Below are 25158 nucleotides of genomic sequence, written 5' to 3' on the forward strand. Positions count from 1 at the left end.
CTAGAGCTCAACATTAAGACAATAAACAATTGCTAGACTGTAGATATGACTTTAAAGGACAATAACTGATAATTGGATAGGAAAAGATTTATTTCCTTAAAGATCTGATAGTGAATAAAACAGTTTGTCATTCTAGACAAAGGAAATGAGCACAGAAGAACAAAGTTGAGATCTACAGGAAGATGATAAAAAAGACCAAGGACCTTTCTAACTGGTAACCATGAAAGACCCATTTGGATAGATAAGATGAAGTCATCAAATTCATTTACTGATTTTTTAAATCCAACAAATATATCCTGAATTCCTACAGTGCTTTGTCTAGGTTTCAAGAGCAATGCAGAAGTGAAATCAGCAGATTTTCTGCCTAAGAAGGCAGGGCTATATGTTTGGGGCAATATGGACCTAAAACATTATAATGGCAGCTTGGCATCATCAGACACATACATCAAACATCAAAAGTTTGAATGTCAAGCTTTTAGTCTAGGATTTGACTAGACTTGGAATGACAGAAGTGTCACTTAATACTTTTTATGAAATCTTAGATTCTTCCTTTATAACTTTTCTCAGTTTTCATTCAGTTGTTTGCAACTTCCTGATTTTTATCATGCCTGAACTAATATATTACTTTCAAAATAGATGTCTTTTTCTACAGCCTGCCCTCAAACTGTCGTCAAATTAAGTTCACTAAAACACAGCTCTTTAACCAAGAGATTCTTCTGACACAAATATTTTTGACAGGACAGACCTTGAACATTTTGTCTATGATTTCAAGGCCTTCTCAGACTTTAATTCCAACTGACTTTATCTTCAATTATCCCTCAACTGACCTCTATTTTCTGATCAAGGTAACTTACCTGATGTTTTCATAGCAAGATTTCCTATTCTGTATCTTTCCATATAAAATGTTTCCATCTGGAATTCATACCCTCTTCGAATTGCCATTTATGTGAATTTCTAGTTTCCTTCGGCCTCAGATCCATGCCTCAGCTGGCAATGATTTTTCTATTCTCTTAAGTCCACATTTTCTACCACACAGTATGTACTTGTAATTTTGAATACTGTAATTTCTTATGTTTCTTATCTTTCTGCATTATGTTGTGGATGTTTTTCTCAGTTCCCTAGAGTTGCAGATCAGATACAGTATGCAGAATACCCTGACCATACTTAAAAGTTATATCTACTGAATATATCTACTAAGTAAGACTACTGGATGAATGAAAAAGCAATCAAGATAGATGCTAGAATAATGTTAATAGTAAGAAATACACAGACGTCTGTTGGGCTGCCAGGAGGCTGATGGGGTCAAATGTCCAAATATTTGAAAAGGAAGATGAGAACTTGAGAAATGCGATAGTTTCTAGCATGTTGTTAACTATTTAGGATGTCACTTAAAAATAGAGACAACTAAAAGTTGAGAGACTATGATGCTTGTCATCTATTGTCTAAGCCAAATAAAAGGGAGTCCTGATACCAGACTAGAGCTGGGATATCCTAATAAGGGGAGGGAACCAAGCATTAAAGTTAAATTACTGTGTGGGTTGGTGGGGTAGGGTTCCTGATATTGCTAGACTTCAATGAAAAGTTAGCATTTGAGCAGAATAATCCAATTTATAATAATGTGCCCTCAAGCTCTCTGTATAATAAACATCAATTTCCCCTTCCTCTCTATATAAAGATAATTAGTATGATGAAGTAATTAACATATATGGGGAGTTTTGAGAAATAGAATAATCAAGTTTTCTGCAAGAAATTCATCCCAAGGTCAAACAGATTAAAATCGTGACTAGCTATTCATGATAACCACATATAATTCCACATTTCTAACTGAGCAGAATGAGCAGGAAGATGCCCTCATTCTCCAACCTCCAAGCTACCTGTCCTCAGTGGACTTTGTAACCATCTTTTTTCCTGTTATTTTTATTTTGTAATAGGGTAGAGCTGATTAACAATATCATGATAGTTTCAGGTTAATAGTGAAGGGACTCAGCCATACATATACATGTATCCATTCTCCCCCAAACTCCTTTCCTGTCCAAGCTGTTACATAACACTGAACAGAGTTCCATGTGCTATACAGCAGGTCCTTGTTTGTAACATCTGATTGTGAAAAAACCATATCTTCTTGGCTTTAACTCTAAAAATGTGTTACATAAATCTGGATAAACGTGAGTTCTAATTTTCACCAGCTTCATTTCTTTAGGAAATTTTAAGAACCTCTCTGGATTTCAGTTAACTCAGAAGCAATAGGGATAATTAATAATAACTTCATGCAGGCTGGTGGAGGATTAGCAGGAAGGATGCTGGCATGGTGACTAAACTGCAAGCACTCAAAAATGATATTTTATTTTCTTCCTTCCCCAACCTCTCATAAACAAGGAAATTCAAAGAGGTCAATGATATCAAGCTTATAGAAAAACTATGAATCTGTACTATACTTTTTCTCTTAAAAAATATGAGACATATGTACAATGCCATCTTTATATTTTTTAAGATTAAGAGAAAAAATGATTTTTTTCTGATTTAATTTCCTATAATTACTGAGAAATTCCTGGAGTATAAAATAGCAACCCACTCCAGTATTCTTGCCTGGAAAATTCCATGGACGGAGCCTCATGGGCTACAGTCCATGGGGTCACAAAGAGTCATACATGACTCGGTGACTCACTGACTGAGAAATTTAGTGCTAAAATGATGTGTTGTCACTCTTTACTGTATTTTATTTCTAGATAGCAATTCTGCATCCAAAACCAATTCTTCAAACATGTGTTCTCAGTATGTATTCTTTCATTCTCCCCTGCTGCTGCTGCTGCTGCTAAGTCACTTCAGTCGTGTCCGACTCTGTGCGACCCCATAAACGGCAGCCCACCAGGCTTCCCCGCTAGCTAGTGATAATTGGATAAGTTGTATGTTTACATTCAACAGATAATCTTTTGGAGATAGTGTTTTATTTTTCTGAGGTTTCCAAAAAAAACTGAGCAAAGAAAGGCAAGTTATTCTTATTGTACATGCTCAGTCATTCAGTTGTGTCTAACTCTTTGCAACCCCATGGACTGCAGTCTGCCAGGCTACTCTGTCCATGGAATTTTCCAGGAAAGAACACTGGAGTGCGTTATCATTTTATACTCCAAGACATTTCCCTGACCCAGGGTATGAACCCACGATTTCTGTGTCTCCTGCATTGGTAGGCAGATTATCACCTGAGAAGCCCAAGTTATCTTCATTAATTGAGTGTCTTTATTTGGGGTGCACTTATCCACTAAACAATTTGAATAATTCTGAACACTAAGTTGATATATAGTCACAGACAGTATCAATATTTTTTTAAAAATGTCTTGTAGATTAATTGGATATTTTTACCCTGAAATTTCTGAGTATGTTAAGGCTTTATTAAATATCATATTTGGCCACAATTTGAAGTTTTGATAGTAATGATAATCATGTAACCACATGAAATAAACTTAAAGCATTTTTTCCTATAAAGAAGAAGCATATGGAATAATTATTTTAGAATTAACTATCTATAAATAAATTTAAATTAATGCATACTGGATCATAAAAGTGAATGGATGCAGTGCTCAGGAAAACCTGTCAACATAATAACACGAAGCACATCTAGGTTATAAAATTTAAATAGTTTGAAAAGTATAACACTTTCATCCATCCTCCTTACCCCAAAGTTCCTCATCCCTGAACTAACAATTATTCTTACCTATTTCACTGGAATTTATCTCAGAATGGTTTATTTATAGATACAATCTTTTTTTTTAATTTTACAAAAGATATATTGAATATTCTTTCAATCCTAGTAGTAAACATGACTCTTGCAGTTTTTCAACTTGATAGATTTCCAAATCCACAAAAAGTATGTCATATCAGAAAGCATAAATGCATCTTTGATTTAGAGAGATAGGAAGGTAAGATTAGGAAGTCAATTGTTTGGCAGAAAATATCACTTACCCTCATTGCTTTTGATTTTTACAATGTCCCTAGGGTAAAACTAGTTGTTACGTCTGGGAATCAGAGAAATACTGCTATTATTAGACCGTTATTATCAGAAACAATGTTACTATTACAATCAGTTAAGTTCAATTCAGTCACTCAGTCGTGTCCGACTCTTTGAGACCCCATGAATCGCAGCACGCTAGGCCTCCCTGTCCCTCACCAACTCGCGGAGTTCACTCAGACTCAGCCTATCGAGTAAGTGATGCCATCCAGCCATTTCGTCCTCTATCGTCCCCTTCTCCTCCTGCCCCCAATCCCTCCCAGCATCAGGGTCTTTTCCAATGAGTCAACTCTTTGCATGAGATGGCCAAAGTACTGGAGTTTCAGCTTTAGCATCATTCCTTCCAAAGAAATCCCAGGGCTGATCTCCTTCAGAATGGACTGGTTGGATCTCCTTGCAGTCCAAGGGACTCTCAAGCATCTTCTCCAACACCACAGTTAAAAAGCATCAATTCTTTGGAGCTCAGCCTTCTTCACAGTTCAACTCTCACATCCATACATGACCACTGGAAAAACCATAGCCTTGACTAGAAGGACCTTTGTTGGCAAAGTAATGTCTCTGCTTTTGAATATGCTATCTATGTTGGACGTAACTTTCCTTCCAAGGAGTAAGCGTCTTTTAATTTCATGGCTGCAGTCACCATCTGCAGTGATTTTGGAGCCCAAAAAAATGAAGTCTGACACTGTTTGCACTGTTTCCCCATCTATTTCCCATGAAGTGATGGGACCAGATGCATGATCTTTGTTTTCTGAATGTTGAGCTTTAAGCCAACTTTTTCACTTTCCACTTTCACTTTTATCAAGAGGCTTTTTAGTTCCTCTTCACTTTCTGTCATAAGGGTGGTGTCATCTGCATATCTGAGGTTATTGATATTTCTCTCAGCAATCTTGATTCCAGCTTGTGCTTCTTCCAGCCCCCATTTCTCATGATGTACTCTGCGTATAAGTTAAATAAGCAGGGTGACGATATACAGCCTTGACGTACTACTTTTCCTATTTGGAACCAGGCTGTTGTTCCATGTCCAGTTCTAACTGTTGCTCCCTGACCTGCATACAGATTTCTCAAGAGGCAGGTCAGGTGGTCTGGTATTCCCATCTCTTTCAGAATTTTCCACAGTTTATTGTGATCCACACAGTCAAAGGCTTTGGCATGGTCAATAAAGCAGAAATAGATGTTTTTCTGGAAGTCTCTTGCTTTTTCCATGATCCAGCAGATGTTGGCAATTTGATCTCTGGTTCCCCTGCCTTTTCTAAAAACAGCTTGAACATAAGGAAGTTCATGGTTCACATATTGCTGAAGCCTGGCTTGGAGAATTTTGAGCATTACTTTACTAGCATGTGAGATGAGTGCAATTGTGCGGTAGTTTGAGCATTCTTTGGCATTGCCTTTCTTTGGGATTGGAATGAAAACTGACCTTTTCCAGTTCTGTGGCCAGTGCCGAGTTTTCCAAATTTGCTGGCATATTGAGTGCAGCAGTTTCACAGCATAATCTTTCAGGATTTGAAATAGCTCTACTGGAATTCCATCACCTCCACTAACTTTGTTCGTAGTGATGCTTTCTAAGGCCCACTTGACTTCACATTCCAGGATGTCTGGCTCTAGGTGAGTGATCACACCATCCTGATTATCTGGGTCGTGAAGATCTTTTCTGTACAGTTCTTCTGTGTATTCTTGCCACCTCTTCTTTATATCTTCTGCTTCTATTAGGTCCATACCATTTCTGTCCTATCTCGAGCCCATCTTTGCATGAAATGTTCCCTTGGTATCTCTAATTTTCTTGAAGAGATCTCTAGTTTTTCCCATTATGTTGTTTTCCTCTATTTCTTTGCATTGATCGCTGAGGAAGGCTTTCTTATCTCTCCTTGCTATTCTTTGCAAGTCTGCCTTCAGATGCTTATATCTCTCCTTTTCTCCTTTGCTTTTCGCTTCTCTTCTTTTCACAACTATTTGTAAGGCCTCCCCAGACAGCCATTTTGCTTTTTTGCATTTCTTTTCCATGGGGATGGTCTTGATCCCTTTCTCCTGTACAATGTCACGAACCTCAGTCCATAGTTCATCAGGTACTCTATCTATCAGATCTAGGCCCTTAAATCTATTTCTCACTTCCACTGTATAATCATAAGGGATTTGACTTAGGTCATACCTGAATGGTCTAGTGGTTTTCCCTACTTTCTTCAACTTAAGTCTAAATTTGGTAATAAGGAGCTCGTGATCTGAGCCACAGTAAGCTCCTGGTCTTGTTTTTGTTGATTTATACAGCTTCTCCATCTTTGGCTGCAAAGAATATAACCAATATGATTTCGGTGTTGACCATCTGGTGATGTCCATGTGTAGAGTCTTCTCTTGTGTTGTTGGAAGAGGGTGTTTTCTATGACCAGTGCATTTTCTTGGCAAAACTCTATTAGTCTTTGCCCTGCTTCATTCCATATTCCAAGGCCAAATTTGCCTGTTACCCCAGGTGTTTCTTGACTTCCTACTTTTGCATTCCAGTCACCTATAATGAAAAGGACATCTTTTTAGGGTGTTAGTTCTAAAAGGTCTTGTAGGTCTTCATAGAACCGTTCCACTTCAGCTTCTTCAGCATTACTAATTGGGCCATAGACTTGGATTACTGTGATATTGAATGGTTTGCCTTGGAAACGAACAGAGATCATTCTGTCGTTTTTGAGATTGCAATCAAATACTGCATTTCGGATTCTTTTGTTGACCATGATGGCCACTCCATTTCTTCTGAGGGATTCCTGCCCGCAGTAGTAGATATAATGGTCAACTGAGTTAAAGTCACCCATTCCAGTCCATTTGAGTTCGCTGATTCCTAGAATGTCGACGTTCACTCTTGCCATCTCTTGTTTAACCACTTCCAATTTGCCTTGATTCATGGACCTGACATTCCAGGTTCCTCTGCAATATTGCTCTTTACAGCATCGGACCTTGCTTCTATCACCAGTCACATCCACAGCTGGGTATTGTTTTTGCTTTGGCTCCATCCCTTCATTCTTTCTGGAGTTATTTCTCCACTGATCTCCAGTAGCATATTGGGCACCTACTGACCTGGGGAGTTTCTCTTTCAGTATCCTGTCATTTTGCCTTTTCATACTGTTCATGGGGTTCTCAAGGCAAGAATACTGAAGTGGTTTGCCATTCCCTTCTCCAGTGAACCACATTCTGTCAGATCTCTCCACCATGACCCACCCATCTTGGGTTGCCCCACGGGCATGGCTTAGTTTCATTGAGTTAGACAAGGCTGTTGTCCTAGTGCGATTAGATTGACTAGTTTTCTGTGAGTATGGTTTCAGTGTGTTTGCCCTCTAATGCCCTCTTGCAACACCTATCATCTTTCTTGGGTTTCTCTTACCTTGGGCGTGGGGTATCTCTTCTCGGCTGCTCCAGCAAAGCGCATCCATTGCTCCTTACCTTGGATGAGGGGTATCTCCTCACCGCCGCCCTTCCTGACCTTCAACGTGGGATAGCTCCTCCAGGCCCTCCTGCGCCCATGCAGCCATCACTCCTTGGACCTGGGGTTGGTCCTGCCGGCCACGGCACCTGGCTTCAGGTGTGGGGTAGCTCCTCCCAGCCACAGCCCCTGGCCTCGGGCATGGGTTTGCTGCTCCCAGCCGCCGCTCCTGCCTCGGGTGTTGGGTAGCTCTTCCCGGCCGCGGTCCTTGGCCTCGGGTGTGGGGGCGTGGGGTAGCGCCTCCCAGCCGCAGCCCCTGGCTTCGGGCGTGGGTTTGCTGCTCCTGGCAGCCACCCCTGACCTCAGACTTGGGTAGCTCCTCTCGGTCGTTCCTGCGCCGGCGCAGCCTGGCACTCTCGGCCGCTGCCCCTGACTTCGGACATGGGGTAACTCTTGGCCACCGCCCTTCGGGCATGGGGTCCTCCCGGCTTCTGCCCCTGACCTCGGAAGTGGGGTAGCTCCTCTCCGCCTTGCTTTAGTGCGCCAGTCACAGCCGCCCGCGCTTTAGTGCACCCGTCGCAGCCAACATGTTGGTTTTTCATGGTAAAGATCGAAGACCATACTTAGTAGAAAAAAATCTTTTCATAAGAATCTTTTCCCATTTACAGTTAACACAATTTGAAATACACTATAGCAAATTATTTTTGTTCACATAAACTTGCTGATTTTTCCAGGCTGAATTAAAATGTACCTCCTTAAAATGTATCACTTTAAGGAGGTTTCCCTGTGGCTTCCCTTCATGTACACTCTTGCTATGTTCATGATACTCACCAAAGCTGTTGTGGAATTTACCATAATAGTTTGGTCTGTGAGTTACAATAAGCAATGAAATTTTCTAGCAGTTTATGGTATAGGTGCTAAACAAGTGTAAACTAACATTAGCCTCTGTTACTCAGTTTTGACTGTGAACTTGTAGATGATTTAATGGAACACAAGGCAAATGGCTGATTTATTTATTGGTTGTATTAAACTAAATCAAAAGACTGGAGATCAACCAAAAATATTTCAAAGGAAAAAGCCAATAAATAAATCTCTAATTAGATTATTTTAATGAAACCTCTACCTTTCATGGTACCACTCTCTGTCTGACTTTGTCCTCAATTTCTTTGTCTTCATCCCTATTTATTCTGTCCTATCAATTCCCTCCTTACTCTATTATTTATTTTCCTCTTTCTCATTTCTCTAGTTTGTCTTTTCTCCTTTCCCACCTCAGTTTTTCTCCCTTAGAAAATCATATACAACACACACAAATACAGACACACACACAGCCCAAAGAGTTTTGTTTATTTGATCTTTCCTTACCGGGATGAAGATGTAGGCTCAGTTGTTTGTCTTTGCACACGTGCATGTTTAATTACATGTTCTTTTACAGCAGTTTGGACTTCGGCTGGGATATCAGGGGAAGTGTGGCTGATTTTTATTGCAGGCTCAATAACTTTTGGTGCTGGTTCTCCATTTTCTTTAATCTCTTTTTTCTCTTCAGTCTCAAAAACTTCAGTGGGAGCACTTGACATGCTCTGTGGTAGAGTACTGACATTGAAAGTCATGGGTTTGCTCTTCCAGAAAGGCCAGCATAACTTCCAGAAGACAAAAAGTGAAACAACCAACAAGGCCAGGCCACAAAAGCTGACAACAACTGCTAACAGGCTGACTGAAATATCTGGAAAAAAATTACAAAGTAGGAGAAATATTAAGTCATTGATAATGTATATAGCAGAGCAGTAATTGTGGGATAATGTGATATTATGGTTATTACTAATAGTATGCCGATTTAGAGTTTCAATAATCTACTTTTAAGTAATTTCGTAAGGAGGAAATATTAATAATTATGTTTGTTCTCTATGTTTGCATCTCATTCCTGCCCTGGAAATAGGTTCATCTATACCATTGATGACATAAATGGGTGGGATGGTGGGAGGTGGGAAGGAGGTCCAAGAGGGAGAGGAAATATGTATATTTACATATAGTTCATTCACTTAATTGTACAGAAGAAACTAACATAGTATTATAAGCAATTATACTCAACTATATATATATATATACACACACATATATATGTATGTGTGTATATATATATATATATATATATATATATATATTCAAAGGAAAAAATTGAAAAATTCTATCCCAGGAAGTTTCCAGTTGTATACAAGAAAAGCATGATATATACATATCATTTCCAAGTATAGTACAAGGGGGTCCAAGAGTTTGCAAAATGAAGGTTAGTTCCTTGCAACCTACCTTGAAGTCATGAAGCTTAACATGCTCTAAGACTGTATTTAACAAGAAAGCCTTCTGTTGGCTTCATCTTTGATCTACAGATGTAACCTTTTTACTCTCTAAGCAGTAATAATGTTAAATATTTGTATAAGCAGCTTTCTGTGGTCTAAATGAGAATGTGTGTGTGCTAAGCAGCTTCAGCCATGTATGACTCTTTGTGACCCTATGGATCATAGCCTGCCAGGCTCCCCTGTCCATAGGATTCTCCAGGCAAGAATACTGGAGTGGGTTGCCATGCCCTTCTCCAGGGAACCTTCCCAACCCAGGGATTGGACTCATGTCTCTTATGTCTCTTGGACTGGCAAGCAGCATCTTTACCACTAGCACCACCTAGGACACATTACTAATAGAGAATGAGTACACAATTAGTTGTATTTTCAAACTCCATGTGTGTGTATGTACTCAGTCGCTCAGTTATGTTGGAGTATTTGTGTCCCCATGGACCCACCAGGCTCTTTTGTTCATGGAATTTTCCAAGAAAGAATACTGGAGCAGGTTGCCATTTCCTAATCCAGGGATCTTCCCAACCCAGGAATCAAACCAGCATGCATCTCTTGCACTTCCTGCATTAGCAGGCAGATTCTTTACCACTGTGCTACCTGGGAAACCCCTCTTCAAAACTCCATAGGACCTTTCTAATAAGCTCGAGTGCTCCTAACTTCTGAAGTCCAAAATTGGTTAATAATTTGCTAAGGAATTTTAAAATATTCTTATTTTTAAATAATTACAAAATTAATATATGTATAAAATAATTAAAAGGAATACAATAAAAAGTTAATAAGATTATATAAATAAATAAATGGGAGAGAAATCACAAATCTCTCATGCAAAATCATGCCAAGGAGTTTATGTAGATACTCTGCCCTCAAAGAAGTGGAAAACAGCTCTCTACTCCTTAACTGTGGGATGTACAAAGTGACTTCCTCCTAATGAGTACTTCCTCCTAATGAGTACCTAAATTAGTACCTTTTGTATGAAAAGGGGCAAAATGGTATAATTTTCCACAGGAGACATTTGAAAAATACAGACCTCATCCAGGTGATCAAGGGGAACATCAACAGTGACAAATCATGGCAATAGCCTTGATATGATGTGATGAATATGGCACATTATCTCTGCAATCTGTCTCCCCAAATTAATAACCCAGATCTAATCATGAAAAAAAAAATAATAAAATTTGAGTATAGGGACATTCTACAAAACACCTGACCAGTACTCTTCAAAACCCAATGTTGTCAAAAAAAAGGAAGTCTGAAAAACTGTCATACTGTCATTTCTCAGAGAGACTGAGACATGATAATTAAATGTGATATGGTAATCTAGATGGAATTATCCTAGTCTCCTTTGCCTTCTCCAACCTGAAATAAATACAATATTGTAAAGTAATTAGTCTTTAATTAAAATAAATAAATTTAAATTAAAAAAAATAAAGAACATTATGAAAAAGGAAATCTGAATAAAGTATGGACTTCAGTTAACAATGTATCAATACTAGTTCAGCAACTGTAACCAAATACATTAGTATTTCACATACTAATGTAAAATGTTGATAATAGGAGCAACTGAGTGTGGGGAATATGGAAACTCTGTACTGTCTTCCCAAATGTTTCTGTACATTGAAAACAGTTTCAAAAAGTAAAATCCATTGAAGCATGTTAAGAATATCCCTCTACCAATTTCCATTTTCACCTTCCTAAAATTACAAATGTTAGCAATCTGGTGCTGCAGCACTCTTTTTTTATATATAAATTTATTTATTTTAATCAGAGGCTAATTACTTTACAATATTGTATTGGTTTTCCCATACATCAACATGAATCCACCACAGGTATATACATGTTCCCCATCCTGAACCCCCCTCCCACCTCCCTCCCCGTACCATCCCTCTGGGTCATCCCAGTGCAGCAGCACTCTTAAAGTTCGGAAGACTAAATAGATATCCCACGAACTTTTCTAGACTTAGATAACCATATACTTTTATTACACAACTTTGTTTAGCATCAGTGTCAAATATAACTCTTAATTTCTTTTGTTTCTCTGTTTTAAATAAAATATGTTAGGGATATAACATAGACTGAATTGTGTCTGTCCCTCCACCACCTCTAAATCCATATGTTAAAGTCCTAACACCCAGGACCTCAGAATATGACTGTGTTTGGAGATGGGCCTTTTAAATTAGTAATTAAGGCAAAATGAGGTCATATGAATGAGCCCTAGCGCAATATATCTGAGGTGCTTATAAGAAGAGGAGATTAAAACAAAGAGAGTCATAGAAGGAAGACCATGTAAGGACCCAGGGAGAAGGTAGCTATCAAGAAGCCAATGGGGAGAGGACTCGGAAGAAATCTACCCTCCTGACAACTTATCTAAGACTTCTAGTTTTCAAAACTCTGAGGAGTAAGTTTCTGTTGTTTAAGTGACCCATTGTAGTACTTGGTTATGGAAGCCCTAGCAAACTAAAGAACAAATCTAATTTCTTTTAATCACCATTGTAAAACACCACTCCTTGAAAGCAACCAGTAACCTCAGTTTGGTGTGACTCTGTCCAGCCCAAGCACTAATAAACAAAAATATCTCTTAAGTAATCATAAAGTATAGAATTTTAAATATAGAATAAAATATAGAAATGCACTGGAGGAAGAAATGATAACCCACTCCAGTATTCTTGCCTTGAGAATCCCATGAACAGTATGAAAAGGCAAAAAGATATGATACCATAACACAAGCCCCCAAGATCAAAAGTTGTCCAATATGCTACTGGGGAAGAGCAGAGAACAATTACTAATAGCTCCAGAAAGAATGAAGTGGCAGGGCCAAAGCAGAAATGATGCTCAGTTGTGGTTGCGCCTGGTGGTGAAAGTAAAGTCCAAGCTATAAAGAACAATATTGCATAGGAACCTGGAATGTTAGCTCCATGAATCAAGGTAAATTGGAAGTGGTCAAATAGGAGATGGAAAGAGTAAACATTGGTATCTTAGGAATCAGTGAACTGAAATGGACAGAAATGGGAAAATTTAATTCAGATGACCATTATATCACTACTGTGGGCAAGAATCCCTTAAAAGAAATGGAGTAGCCCTTATAGTCAACAAAAGATTCTGAAATGTAGTACTTGGGTGCAAGCTCAGAGAGATCTCAGTTTGTTTCCAAGATAAACCATTTATTATCACAGTAATCCAAGTCTGTGTCCCAGCCATTAATGGTGAAGAAGTTGAAGCTGACTGGTTATGAAGACCTACCATACTTTCTAGAACAAAAAGCAAAAGATGTCCTTTTCATTATATCAGATTGGAATGCAAAAGTAGGAAGTCAAGAGATACCCAGAATAACCAGCAAGTTAGGCCTAAGAGTACAAAATGAAGCAAGACAAAGTTTAACAGTTTTTCCAAGAGAACACACTGGTCATAGCAAACATCCTTTTCCAACATACCATGAGACATGGACATCACCAGATGGTCAATATGGAAATCAGAGCAATTATGTTCTTTGCAGCTGAAAATGGAGAGCTATATACAGTCAGCTAAAACAAGACTATGCCAAAGCCTTTGACGGTGTGGATCACAATAAACTGTGGAAAATTCTGAAAGAGATGGGACTGCCAGACCACCTGACCTGCCTCTTGAGAAACCTATATGCAGGTCAGGAAGCACCAGTTAGAACTGAACATGGAACAACAGATTGGTTCCAAATAGGGAAATGACTATGTCAAGGCTGTATATTGCCACCCTGCTTATTTAACTTATATGCAGAGTACATCATGAGAAACGCAGGGCTGGAAGAAGCACAAGCTGGAATCAAGATTGCTGGGGGAAATATCAATAACCTCAGATATGCAGATGACACCACCCTTATGGCAGAAAGTGAAGATGAACTAAAAAGCCTCTTTATAAAAGTGAAAGAGGAGAGTGAAAAAGTTGGCTTAAAGCTCAACATTCAGAAAACAAAGATCATGACATCTGGTCCCACCACTTCATGGGAAATAGATGGGGAAACAGTGGAAACAGTGTCAGACTTTATTTTTTGGGCTCCAAAATCACTGCAGATGGTGACTGCAGCCATGAAATTAAAAGATGCTTACTCCTTGGAAGAAAAGTTATGACCAACCTAGATAGCATATTGAAAAGCAGAGACATTACTTTGCCAACAAAGGTCCGTCTAGTCAAAGCTATGGTTTTTCCAGTGGTCATGTATGTATGCGAGAGTTGGACTGTGAAGAAGGCTGAGCGCCGAAGAATTGATGCTTTTAAACTGTGGTGTTGGAGAAGACCCTTGAGAGTCCCTTGGACTGCAAGGAGATCCAACCAGTCCATTCTAAGGGAGATCAGCCCTGGGATTTCTTTGGAAGGAATGATGCTAAAGCTGAAACTCCAGTACTTTGGCCACCTCATGCGAAGAGTTGACTCATTGGAAAAGACTCTGATGCTGGGAGGGATTTGGGGCAGGGGGAGGAGGGGACGACAGAGGATGAGATGGCTGGATGGCATCACCGAATTGATGGACATGAGTCTGAGTGAACTCCGGGAGTTGGTGATGGACAGGGAGGCCTGGCGTGCTGCGATTCATGGGGTCTCAAAGAGTCAGACACGACTGAGCGACTGAACTGAACTGAACTGAAAACAAGATCTGCAGTTGGCCCAAATCATGAGCTCCTTATTACAAAATTCAAGCTTAAATGGAAGAAAATAAGGAAAACCACTAGATCATTCAGTGAAAGTGTTAGTCACTCATGGTATGACCTAAGTCAAATCCCTTGTGATATACAGTGGAGGTAACAGATACATTCAAGGGAGTAGATCTGATAGAGTGCCTGAATAAGACAGAAATTTGTAACATTGTACAGGAGGCAGTGACCAAACTATTCCAGAGAAAAAGAAATGCAAGAAGGCGAAGTGGTTGTCTGAGGAGGCTTTACAAATAGCTCAGGAAAGAACAGAAGTGAAGGGCAATGGAGAAAGGGAAAAATATACCCAACTGAGTGCATAATTCCAGAAAATAACAAGGTGAGACAAGAAGGCCTTCTTAAATGAATGATTCAAAAAAATAGGGGGAAATAGTGGAATGGGAAAGATGACAGGTCTCTTCAAGAAAATTAGAGATATAAAAGGAATATTTCATACAAGAATAGGCACAATAAAGGAGAGAAATGGTAAGGACTTAATAGAAGCAGAAGATTAAGAAGAAATGGAAAGAATACTCAGAAAGGTGTTAATGACCCAGAGAAGCACTGTGGTTTGATCACTCACCTAGAGCCAGAAATCCTGGAGTGGGAAGTAAAGTGGGCCTTAGGAAGCCTTACTATAAACAAAGTTAGTGGAGGTGATAGAATTCCAGCTGAGCTACTTAAAATCCTAAAAAATTTCATTGCTGTTAAAGTGCTACACTCAATATGTCAGCAAATTTGGAAAACTTGGCAGTGGCCATAGGGCTGGAAAAGGTCCGATTTCATTCCAATCCTAAAGAAGGGTAACGTTAAAGAATATTCAAATTACTGCACAATTGCACACATCTCACACGCTAGCAAAGTAATGCTCAAAATTCTCCAAGCCAGGCTTCAACAGTATGTGAGCTGTGAAATTCCAGATGTTCAAGCTGGATTTAGAAAAGGCAGAGGAACCAGAGATCAAATTGCCAACATTTGTTGGATTGTGGAGAAAGCAAGGGAGATCCAGAAAAACATCTACTTCTGCTTCATTGACTAAAGGCTTTGACAATGTAGATCACAACAAACTGTGGGAAATTCTTAAAGATATGGGTATACCAGACCACCATACCTGACTCCTGAGAAACACATATGCAGGTCAAGAAACAACAGTTAGAACTGGACATGGAACAACTCCATGTATTTGTGCATGCTATGTCGCATCAGTTGTGTCCAACTCTTTGAAACCCTATTGACTGTAGCCTGCCAGGCTCTTCTGCCATGGGATTCTCCATGCAAGAATACTGGAATAGGTTGCCATGCTCTCCTGCAAGGGATCTTCCCAACCCAGGGATCGAATCTGTATCTCCTGGGGCTCCTGCATGCAGGCAGATTCTTTATAGTGAGCCACCAGGGAAGCCCACATGTATGGAAAAACTGACCAGTTCAAAATTGGGAAAGGAGTACAACAAAGCTGTACATAAGTCTTATTTAACTTATATGCAGAATACATCACAGAAAATGCTAGGCTAGATGAATCACAAGCTGGAATTGAGATGTTTGGGAGAAATATCAACAACCTCAGATATGCAGATGATACCACTTTAATGGCAGAAAGTGAAGAGGAACTAAAGAACCTCTTGATGAAGGTGAAAGAGGAGAGTGAAAAAGCTGACTTAAAACTCAACATCAAAAAAACTAGGTCCTATCATTTCATGGCAAATAGATGGGGGAAATGTGGAAACAGGATCAGATTTCACTTTCTTGGGCTCTAAAATCAATGTGGATGGTGATCGCATCCATGAAATTCAAGGACACTTGCTCCTTGGAAGAAAAGCTATGTCAAACCTAGGCAGTGTATTAAAAAGCAGAGATATCACTTTGCTGACAACATTCTGTGTAGTCAAAGCTATGGTTTTTCCCGTAGTCATGTTTGGATGAGCTGGACCATAAGAGTTGGACCATGAGTGTTGGACCATAAAGGCTGATCACTGAAGAATTGATGCTTAAGACCTGTGATGTTGGAGAAGACTCTGGAGAATCCCTTGGGCAGCAAGAAGATCAAACTAGTCAGTCCTAAAGGAAATCTATCCTGAATATTCATTGGAAGGACTGATGCTGAAGCTCCAATATTTTAGCCACCTGATGCAAAGAGCTGACTCATTGGAAAAGACCCTGATCCTGGGAAAGATTGAGGGCAGAAGGAGAAGTAGGTGACGGAGGATGAGATCATTGGATGGCATCACTGGCTCAGTGGACATGAGTTTAAGCACACTTAGGGAGCTAGAGATAAACAAAGAAGCCTGGTGTGCCTCAGTTCATGGGTTCTCGAAGAGTCGGACACGACTTAATGACTGAACAACAACAACAACAGATATTTCAAAACAGAACACAGACTCACTAATAAAAACATCATGTAAGTTTACCAGTTCCTACAATTTCAGAGAAATATTATTTTACTTTTATTTTCATTGACCTGATAGGGAAATGATTGGTAGTTTTATCTGTCTGTAATTAGTGAGACAAAATGGTTCTGCTTTAATTCTCAATCTATTGCTGATGCAAATCCATTCAGAAATTGAAATAATTCTAAGTTTTTATTGCTTCTTAATTATATGAATAAAAATTAATTTTAACATGCTATATATACAGAAATTAATTTTTCCTTCATTTTTCAATTGAAGCTAAAGCTACATAGATTATAATTTCCATTTATATTCCATTGGTGAGAATGTGTGATCATATTTTATATTTTGTAGTTTATTTTTAGCACTATAACTTGAGTAAAAGAGAAAAAATATAAAATCAATATGCTTCCTGATTTTTAACTACAATTTTGAAATAAAGGAAGCCTATGATTTGCTTCATAATCTTCATATATTTTAAGCCCCACTTACATATTTTTTCTGGATATTTTAACCCAGTTAACTTCTTCAGTGGCTAAGTTCTGCTCAGTTGGAGCTAAAGCCAAGATATAAGGAGACGGCAGGACAATGTGGGATAGGAGAAAGGACAGAAACAGTTTTCAGTCTATAACTGAAAATACCCCCTGTTTTTAGGTTCTTTTACCCAATTTCAATGTGTGTGTGGGAGGAGGGGTGATTCACAAACCACAAACAATTCTCTGGATACCAATTGTGTTCTTAAAATTCAACTCAGTTCTGATGGTTGACTACCTGGAGGTCGCATCAAATTCCACAGGTTAAGGGTTCAGTCCCAACACACTGTCCCTCTCCCTTCTGATGCCAGTAGCAAACACAGGTTGTCACCTGTGGGATTCTGACCAACTGGCAAAAGATTGGAGGAGGTTCCCACCACCTATTCCTTAGGTTTGATTAATTTGCCAGACAAGCCTATAGAACTCAGGAAACTTGTTTATTTACCAGTTTATTAAAAGAAGATATAACTCAGGAATAGCCAGATTGAAGAGTTCATTGGGCAAAGTATTGAGAAAGCTCTCATGCCCTCTCAGAGCACACTGTTTTCAAATTTCTGCATGTTTAACATAGAAGCTCTCAAACCCCATCCTTTGGGGTTTTTATAGAGGCTTCAAGATACTGGCATGGCTGAGTAAAAAAACTGCCAGTGGTTCAACCTCCAACTGATTCAACCTCCAGCCCTTCTCCCCTGCCAAAAGTTCAGCAGGGGTGGAACTAAAGTTCCAGTCCTCTAATACATGGTTGATCTTCTGGAAAACAGTACCCAACCTTAGCTGGGATCCAAAAGTCATGCCATTAACCTAACAAGACACTTTTATGGCTCTCATCACTGAAGAAATTCTAAGGTTTTGGGGAGCTGTGAGCCAGGAATTGTGGACAAAGACTAAATACATATGCACAATATCACACCTCTCTTCTCACTGTTCTTGGTCATGTATTTAATCCAAACCAAATCACTTTTGAAAGTGACAGCCTATACTATCAGTAATACCGGGATAGGAGGAATAAAGTTATTATTAATTTATATATTATATTATTATGCATCTTAGATAAACTGTGTTCCTACCTCTTTTAGCCTAACATCCTCCCAGGTCACCTTAGTCAATCTGGATCAAATTAAAACTTTGCATAACATTCCACAGTGTCCCTGGCTACTGACCCAACTTCATTCATCTGTCACTCTCTTGCCTATTCTCCTCCTCCGGGCTACATATTACTCTCTCACGATTTCTGCTCAGTCTGTTTCAAGTGGCTCCATTGTTTTCTCTTATCTGTCTGCCTGGCAAATTTGTATTCATGCTTCAATAACCAGATCCAGTAGTATCTTTCCCTGCAGCTCTTTCTGCCTCCTCTGTTCCTAAAGGCTTTTAAAGCACACCCACCACCACAGCACTAGTATTGTAACAGTAATAATTTTTTGGCCTATAATTTTTATCCTAAATGCTTGGGATACAATGGTTTCAAAACTTATTTTCTTTTGGATATTAGAAAGGTATTATGGTAAACATTATCAGGGATAACATCTAGTAACCAAATACATTAATAGATATGTAATGAAATATATGAATTAGGCACAGTGAATGGGATCACTGAAGACCATAAGCAACTTAATGTCAATTTAGGTAAGATATTGGTGCCAAATTGGACAATTTACAAAATAATTTTCAGTTTTTTGAGGTTTGGAGGTTTAATAATTGTGGATAAGGGATTGTGAATATGTGTTTATTTTGCTTCTCCAAGTGTTCCCAGCCTAAAAATAAACTCACTTCCTTTATTTACCTTTTTTAGTGTTTAGTATATATCACACAGTCAAAAAATATTTATGGGGCTTCTGAAAACATATTAGGGGAATTATCTAAAAAGATATGCCTATGTACTTCAAGACAGCTGGATAACTAAGAGTTGAGGGATATGAAAGGAATATGCAGAAATTCTTATACTAGGAAAATAGTATAATTATACTATGAAACCATTTTGACCTGGGTTCAAATGTCAGCCCCACCATTGTGTAGCTTCGGGCAACTTGTTTAGACTTTAAGAATCTTAGTATAATTGAGGAATTTATGTTTTTGTTTCATAGGAATGCTGTGAGTTTTACATAAGGAAATGTATGTAAATTATTTATCATCATAGTTTGCAACAACTATGGGTAACAACAACATAGTAAGGGCAACAATGGGTTGTTACTATTATCAACTTTTTTTTTTTTCTTTAAACAAGAGTACCTAGGGAAAGGAGGCATAGGTATGGAATGAGTATGGATTGAATGGTGATTCACAGATTAATAAGAAGAGAAACATCTTCCAATGTTATTTTGGTACTAAAAGGAGTGAATTTATTTATATTAGAGACCAAGATTTCTAAGTAAAAATTATTTTTTCAAGAAGCTAATAAATAACATTCTATTTTTCTACCCAGTTGTGCTCAGAGAAACTGTTCAACCAGGTAGCAATTATAATAAAAGTGAGTATAAGCTTAGTTAGTTCAGTCACTCAGTCGTGTCTGATTCTTTGCGACCCCATGCATGCCAGGCCTCCTTGTCCATCACTAACTCCCAGAGTTTACCCAAACTCATGTCCATTGAGTCGGTGATGCCATCCAGCCATCTCATCCTCTGTCATCCCCTTCTCCTCTTGCCTTCAATCTTTCCCAGCATCAGGGTCTTTTCCAATGAGTCAGCTCTTCACATCAGATGGCCAAAGTATTGGAGTTTCAGCTTCAACATCAGTCCTTCCAATAAACACCCAGGACTGATCTCCTTGCAGTCCAAGGGACTTTTTTTTTTTTTTTTAATTAGAGGCTTTACATTAAGAGTCTTCTCCAACACCACAGTTCAAAAGAATCAACTCTTCTTAGGTCTGTTAGAAAGTGGACTTTCTAACAAATCACCTTGAATTAATTAGACTTTCAGATACAGCCAGAAGCCTGGCTGGACAACCACAAGTATTCTCCATGAGTACTTGACCCTATAAAATTTACTACATGAAGGAGTAGAGAATATCCATCAATGAATAGGGAAACAGGTAAGTCATGTCTTAGGGATAGGGTAAGCTAAGATTCCATGATTATCTTATCTTGTAGCTTCTTCCATCCAGAAATGCAAAACGAGGGGAAAGGGCTTTTCCCACAACAGGAAAAGGTGAAAGGAGTTTCATTAATTAGAATTTCTTTGAGAAAAATAAAACTAAAATTATAAAAACAAGCTTATTGCATTATATATTTTTACATTTCTTATTATTGCAATTATGACAAATAAGAGTATTTCAAAAACAAAACCAAGAGTTTAATTATTAGGTCTTTACGACGTTTTCTTCAACAAAATTTGTTAAACAAGATAAAGACTCTGACTATCAAAAGATTAAGGGAGCTTAAAAAAGATTAAGGGAGGATTTGTGAGAATTTATAAAGTCATCAAAATGTTTAAAAAAAATTTTTTAATGCTTGTTTTTCAACATTTAACTATGACATAAAGGATGTTATGAGTTTGGACTTAGTTCAAATTGAAAGATGTAGTCCCAGAAGCATTTTTATGTCAAGGTATGAAATGGTTAAATATGCATTTCATAAATAACACTCTGGCTGGGGAGAAAATAAAAGTGGAGACCAGATGAGAAGAGAAAAAATAGTTACCGATTATAGTAGTCATCCACATGAGAGATGAGAGTATTTCTGAACAAGAGTGGCTAGAATGGGAAAAAGAGCACATTTTAGAGGTATTTGGCAAGGCAAGGGGCTAGTGAGGAGTGTGAAGATTGAAGAATAAGAATGTGATTCATTGGGAGACAAACAGGATGATGAAGTAAGGAAGACCATGACTTCAACTATGTTGGGTTGAGACCATATATTAATAATAATACTCAACATGCAAGTAGAAATTTTGAGTAAGCTGTTGGTCGTATATGACTGCAACTGAAAATAAAATTGAAGGACTTCTTTAAACAGAAGAATCTGAATCCATGACAAAGAAGGTTAAAGCTCCTCAACAGAATCCTGAAGACATCAATAATTAAAGAAAGAAAGAGAAATTTAAAGAACAAAGAGCCTGCATATAAGACTGAGAAAGAGTAGAGACATGAAAAAAAATGAGGTCAAGGTGCTTTCATAGAAGTTTGGAGAGTATTTATAAAGTGATAAGTAGTATAAGAAGTTAAAATAAGTTCAATCAAAACTAAGGTAGATAAGTAAATATTAACTTAAACAAGTAAGTCTGCAGTGAATTCAATGAGACTAGTGCAGCAGAGACTGTGTTAACCAGATGAATGTAGTTTAATGAATGAATGAGAGTGAGGATGTGAATTCTATGAGTATAGATAGTTCTTTCAAGATATTGTATTTAGGAAAGGAGGAAAGAATCACTCTTGGAGTGAAGTAAGCCAGAAGGAAAAACACCAATACAATATAATAACACATATATATGGAATTTAGAAAGATGGTAACAATAACCCTGTGTACGAGACAGCAAAAGAGACACTGATGTATAGAACAGTCTTATGGACTCTATGGGAGAGGGAGAGGGTGGGAAGATTTGGGAGAATGGCATTGAAACATGTAAAATATCATGTATGAAACAAGATGCCAGTCCAGGTTCGATGCACGATACTGGATGCTTGGGGCTAGTGCATTGGGATGACCCAGAGGGATGGTATGGGGAGGGAGGAGGGAGGAGGGTTCAGGATGGGGAACACATGTATACCTGTGGCGGAATCATTTTGATATTTGGCAAAACTAATACAATTATGTAAAGTTTAAAAAATAAAAAAAATAAAAGGAAAAAAAAAAAGAATCACTCTTGGAATTGATGTTTTTAATGGGTGTTTTTAATTAAAATGTGCAATATTTCATCACGGTTTATAATTTATGGGAAAGTAGTACCAGATAAGGAGAGAAAGAAAATCAAGCAGAGTGAATAATTAATAAAGTCACATAAAAGGTGATGATGGATGGAATCTGAAGCAAAGATGAAAGAACTCTATCACTTCTTCCTTTTCAAGAAAAAGAGGATAGTTCTGAAGTCAAATTCTATAAGTATAGGCAGGAATTCAAGAGAATTCTTGTTTATAATTTTCTCTCCAAATAGGAGTTAGAGTCAACTACCAGTTATTTTGGGATGTTGGAAAATAATTTGGAATATTTAAATACAGTGGGGAAAATTTGATACATGAACTTTAGAGAATAGGAGAAAATGGAATAGGAAAACACACGACATCTGGTCAGAACTGAGGGTTCTTTTGCAACTGAAGACTAAGAGTGATACTAGCCTGCCTGGTTTTAAAATCTTCTAAATATTCAGGTTCTTTGGTGTAGGAATAAAGAAGCAGATGAATTTATCCATGAATGAGCATCTTCTATCCTCCCAGAAGAATGTAATAAACCTCAAAGGAGAAAGTGATTGCAATGATTAAATGATGTATCATAAGCATGATGCAATATTTATTGACAGGGAATTCACCTAGAGGTAGAAAATTGAATGGAGTTTCCAAATGCAAAAGAAGAAAGCACAGGAGCTTTTGGTTGGGGTTTGGAATATTTGGATTTATAATTCTAAAATAGTACTTTTAACATAATGACAAGTGTTTGGTAATGATCATGAAAGAAATGAAGTAAGGTGGAGATGAGATCACTGGAGGGAGATGAATATGAATGATTTTCCTTCGCCACACAGACTTTGAAGTTACCCATTGTATAATGAATAAACTTGATGAGTAGGATCTCTGTAGCTCAAACTTTCAATGTCTCTGGATAATTAAAAATAACCCATTATATACCATGCATCCAATTATATCTTGGTAAGAATTGAAGTTAATGTAATTTCAAAAATTAAATTAGGCTCAAGGATAATCAGGTTTAATATTACACAAACCCTGATTTGATTACATACATATGCATAACTATTGCTTCTACCTCTATGTGTCTACTTATCTGTCTGGCTGGCTGACTCTTCATATGTAGCTATAAAGATCTTATTCTTTTATCATGCCTTAATAGCTCAAAATAAAGTCAGAGAGTTCTGGGGAAAAAAAAAAAAAAAAAACACTCTCATCAGAAAACATAATTAGCAAAAACATGCTACGTCCTCATAAGCTTTTAATAAACCAGGATTTTGCTAATTTCTAATATTTGCATGGTCTTAATTATTATAAATTGTAAATACTGTTAGGACTAAGTACGTATTATCCATGCAGATGGCTACAATGATGCAGAAAATCATAGACCAATTGCTATTCTCTCGATTCCAATTACTACTGTACCACTTTTTTAAATTTAAAAATTCTAGTTCTTTAATTTCTCAAAATGTACAAATAAGTAACTTCTCAATTAATCAGAAATTATAATTTCTTGTAAATTGCAAATCTTTTGTTTCTTTGGTTGTCTTCATTGTCCATATAGTCAAAGCTATGGTTTTTCCAGTAGTCATGTATGGATGTGACAGTTGGACCACAAAGAAGGCTGAGCGCTGAAGAACTGATGCTTTCGAACTGTGCTGGAGAAGATTCTTGAGAGTCACTTGGATTGCAAGGAGAGCAAACCAGTCAATCCTAAAGGAAATCAGTCCTAAATATTCATTGGAAGGACTGATGCTGAAGCTGAAGCTCCAGTACTTTGGCCACCTGATGTTAAGGACTGACTCATTGGAAAAGACCCTGATTCTGGGAAAGATTGAGGGCAAGATAAGAAGGGGGTGACACAGGATGAGATGGTTAGATGGCATCACTGACTCAATGGACATGAGTTTGAGCAAAGTCAGGTATATACTGAAGGACAGGCAAGTCTGGTATGCTGTTGTTTATGGGGTTGCAAAGAGTTGGACAAGACTTAGTAACTAAGCAACAACAACAATATGGTATTATTATTATAATGCCACATAATTCTGATTTCTACAACAAGGGACCAAATTGATAGTAACAAACAAAATAGAAGTTTATTTCTCTCTCATTTAATTAATTGGTCCAGTATAAGCAAGTCATGGTAAACACATCAGCTTAAGTGTCTGAAATCCTGTTTTTTCCCATGTTTTTGCTTTACTATTCAAAGGTTTTTGCCTCTTCCTTAATGTCCAAGATGCAAGTTTACATGTCTACATTCCAGGCAGCTGGATGAAAAATAACAAGGGAGAAAGGAAGGTAATGGTGTGTCCTTTCACTTCAAGGGAAAAATCTAGAAGTAGTGCACATCACTGCTGCTAATATTCCGACAATCATAACTTAGTCATGCGATTGTACCAACCTATAAAGTATGCTGAAAAAAGCTGTCCTTTTTAAAGTTGTTTTTTTTTTTTTTTTTAAATAATGCTGCCACATACCAAACTAAAACTAAAGGATTCTAATGCTGTGAAATAGAAGGGGGAAATGAATACTAGGAAACAGCTATCAGTCTCTTCCTCAACCATAAATCCAATACATAATCAACCAACCTATTACTGTTGCAACAATGCCTCTTAAAATTTCTATTTTAATTGTTATTGACTTTTGCCTTTTTCCAGAGAAGGCAATGGCACCCCAATCCAGTACTCTTGCCTGGAAAATCCCATGGACAGAGAAGCCTGGTAGGCTGCAGTCCATGGGGTTGCTGAGTCAGACACGACTGAGCGACTTCACTTTCATTTTTCACTTTCATGCATTGGAGAAGGACATGGAAACCCACTCCAATGTTCTTGCCTGGAGAATCCCAGGGACGGGGGAGCCTGGTGGGCTGCCGTCTATGGGGTCGCACAGAGTCAGACACGACTGAAGTGACTTAGGAGCAGCAGTAGCAGCAGTGTGCCTTTTTTTTTGAATTTTAGTAGATGATAGAAACTTCATATCATTACCATATTTAATTGATTATAATATGCATATTTTTGACA

At 38.0% G+C, this 25158-nt stretch overlaps 1 protein-coding gene across 1 annotated transcript in view; it reads right to left on the reverse strand.

Moving 5' to 3' along the window:
• SYT10 (synaptotagmin 10) overlaps positions 1 to 25158 on the reverse strand; it is a 115821-nt gene that overhangs the window by 71419 nt on the left and 19244 nt on the right. Inside the window, exon 2 of the mRNA XM_005887440.2 lies at positions 8760 to 9117. Coding sequence (XP_005887502.1) covers positions 8760 to 9117 — 358 coding nt within the window. The remainder of the gene's footprint in view (positions 1 to 8759; positions 9118 to 25158) is intronic.

Source organism: Bos mutus, chromosome 5 (assembly GCF_027580195.1).
Source record: "Bos mutus isolate GX-2022 chromosome 5, NWIPB_WYAK_1.1, whole genome shotgun sequence".
In the NCBI taxonomy this organism is placed as follows: domain Eukaryota; kingdom Metazoa; phylum Chordata; class Mammalia; order Artiodactyla; family Bovidae; genus Bos; species Bos mutus.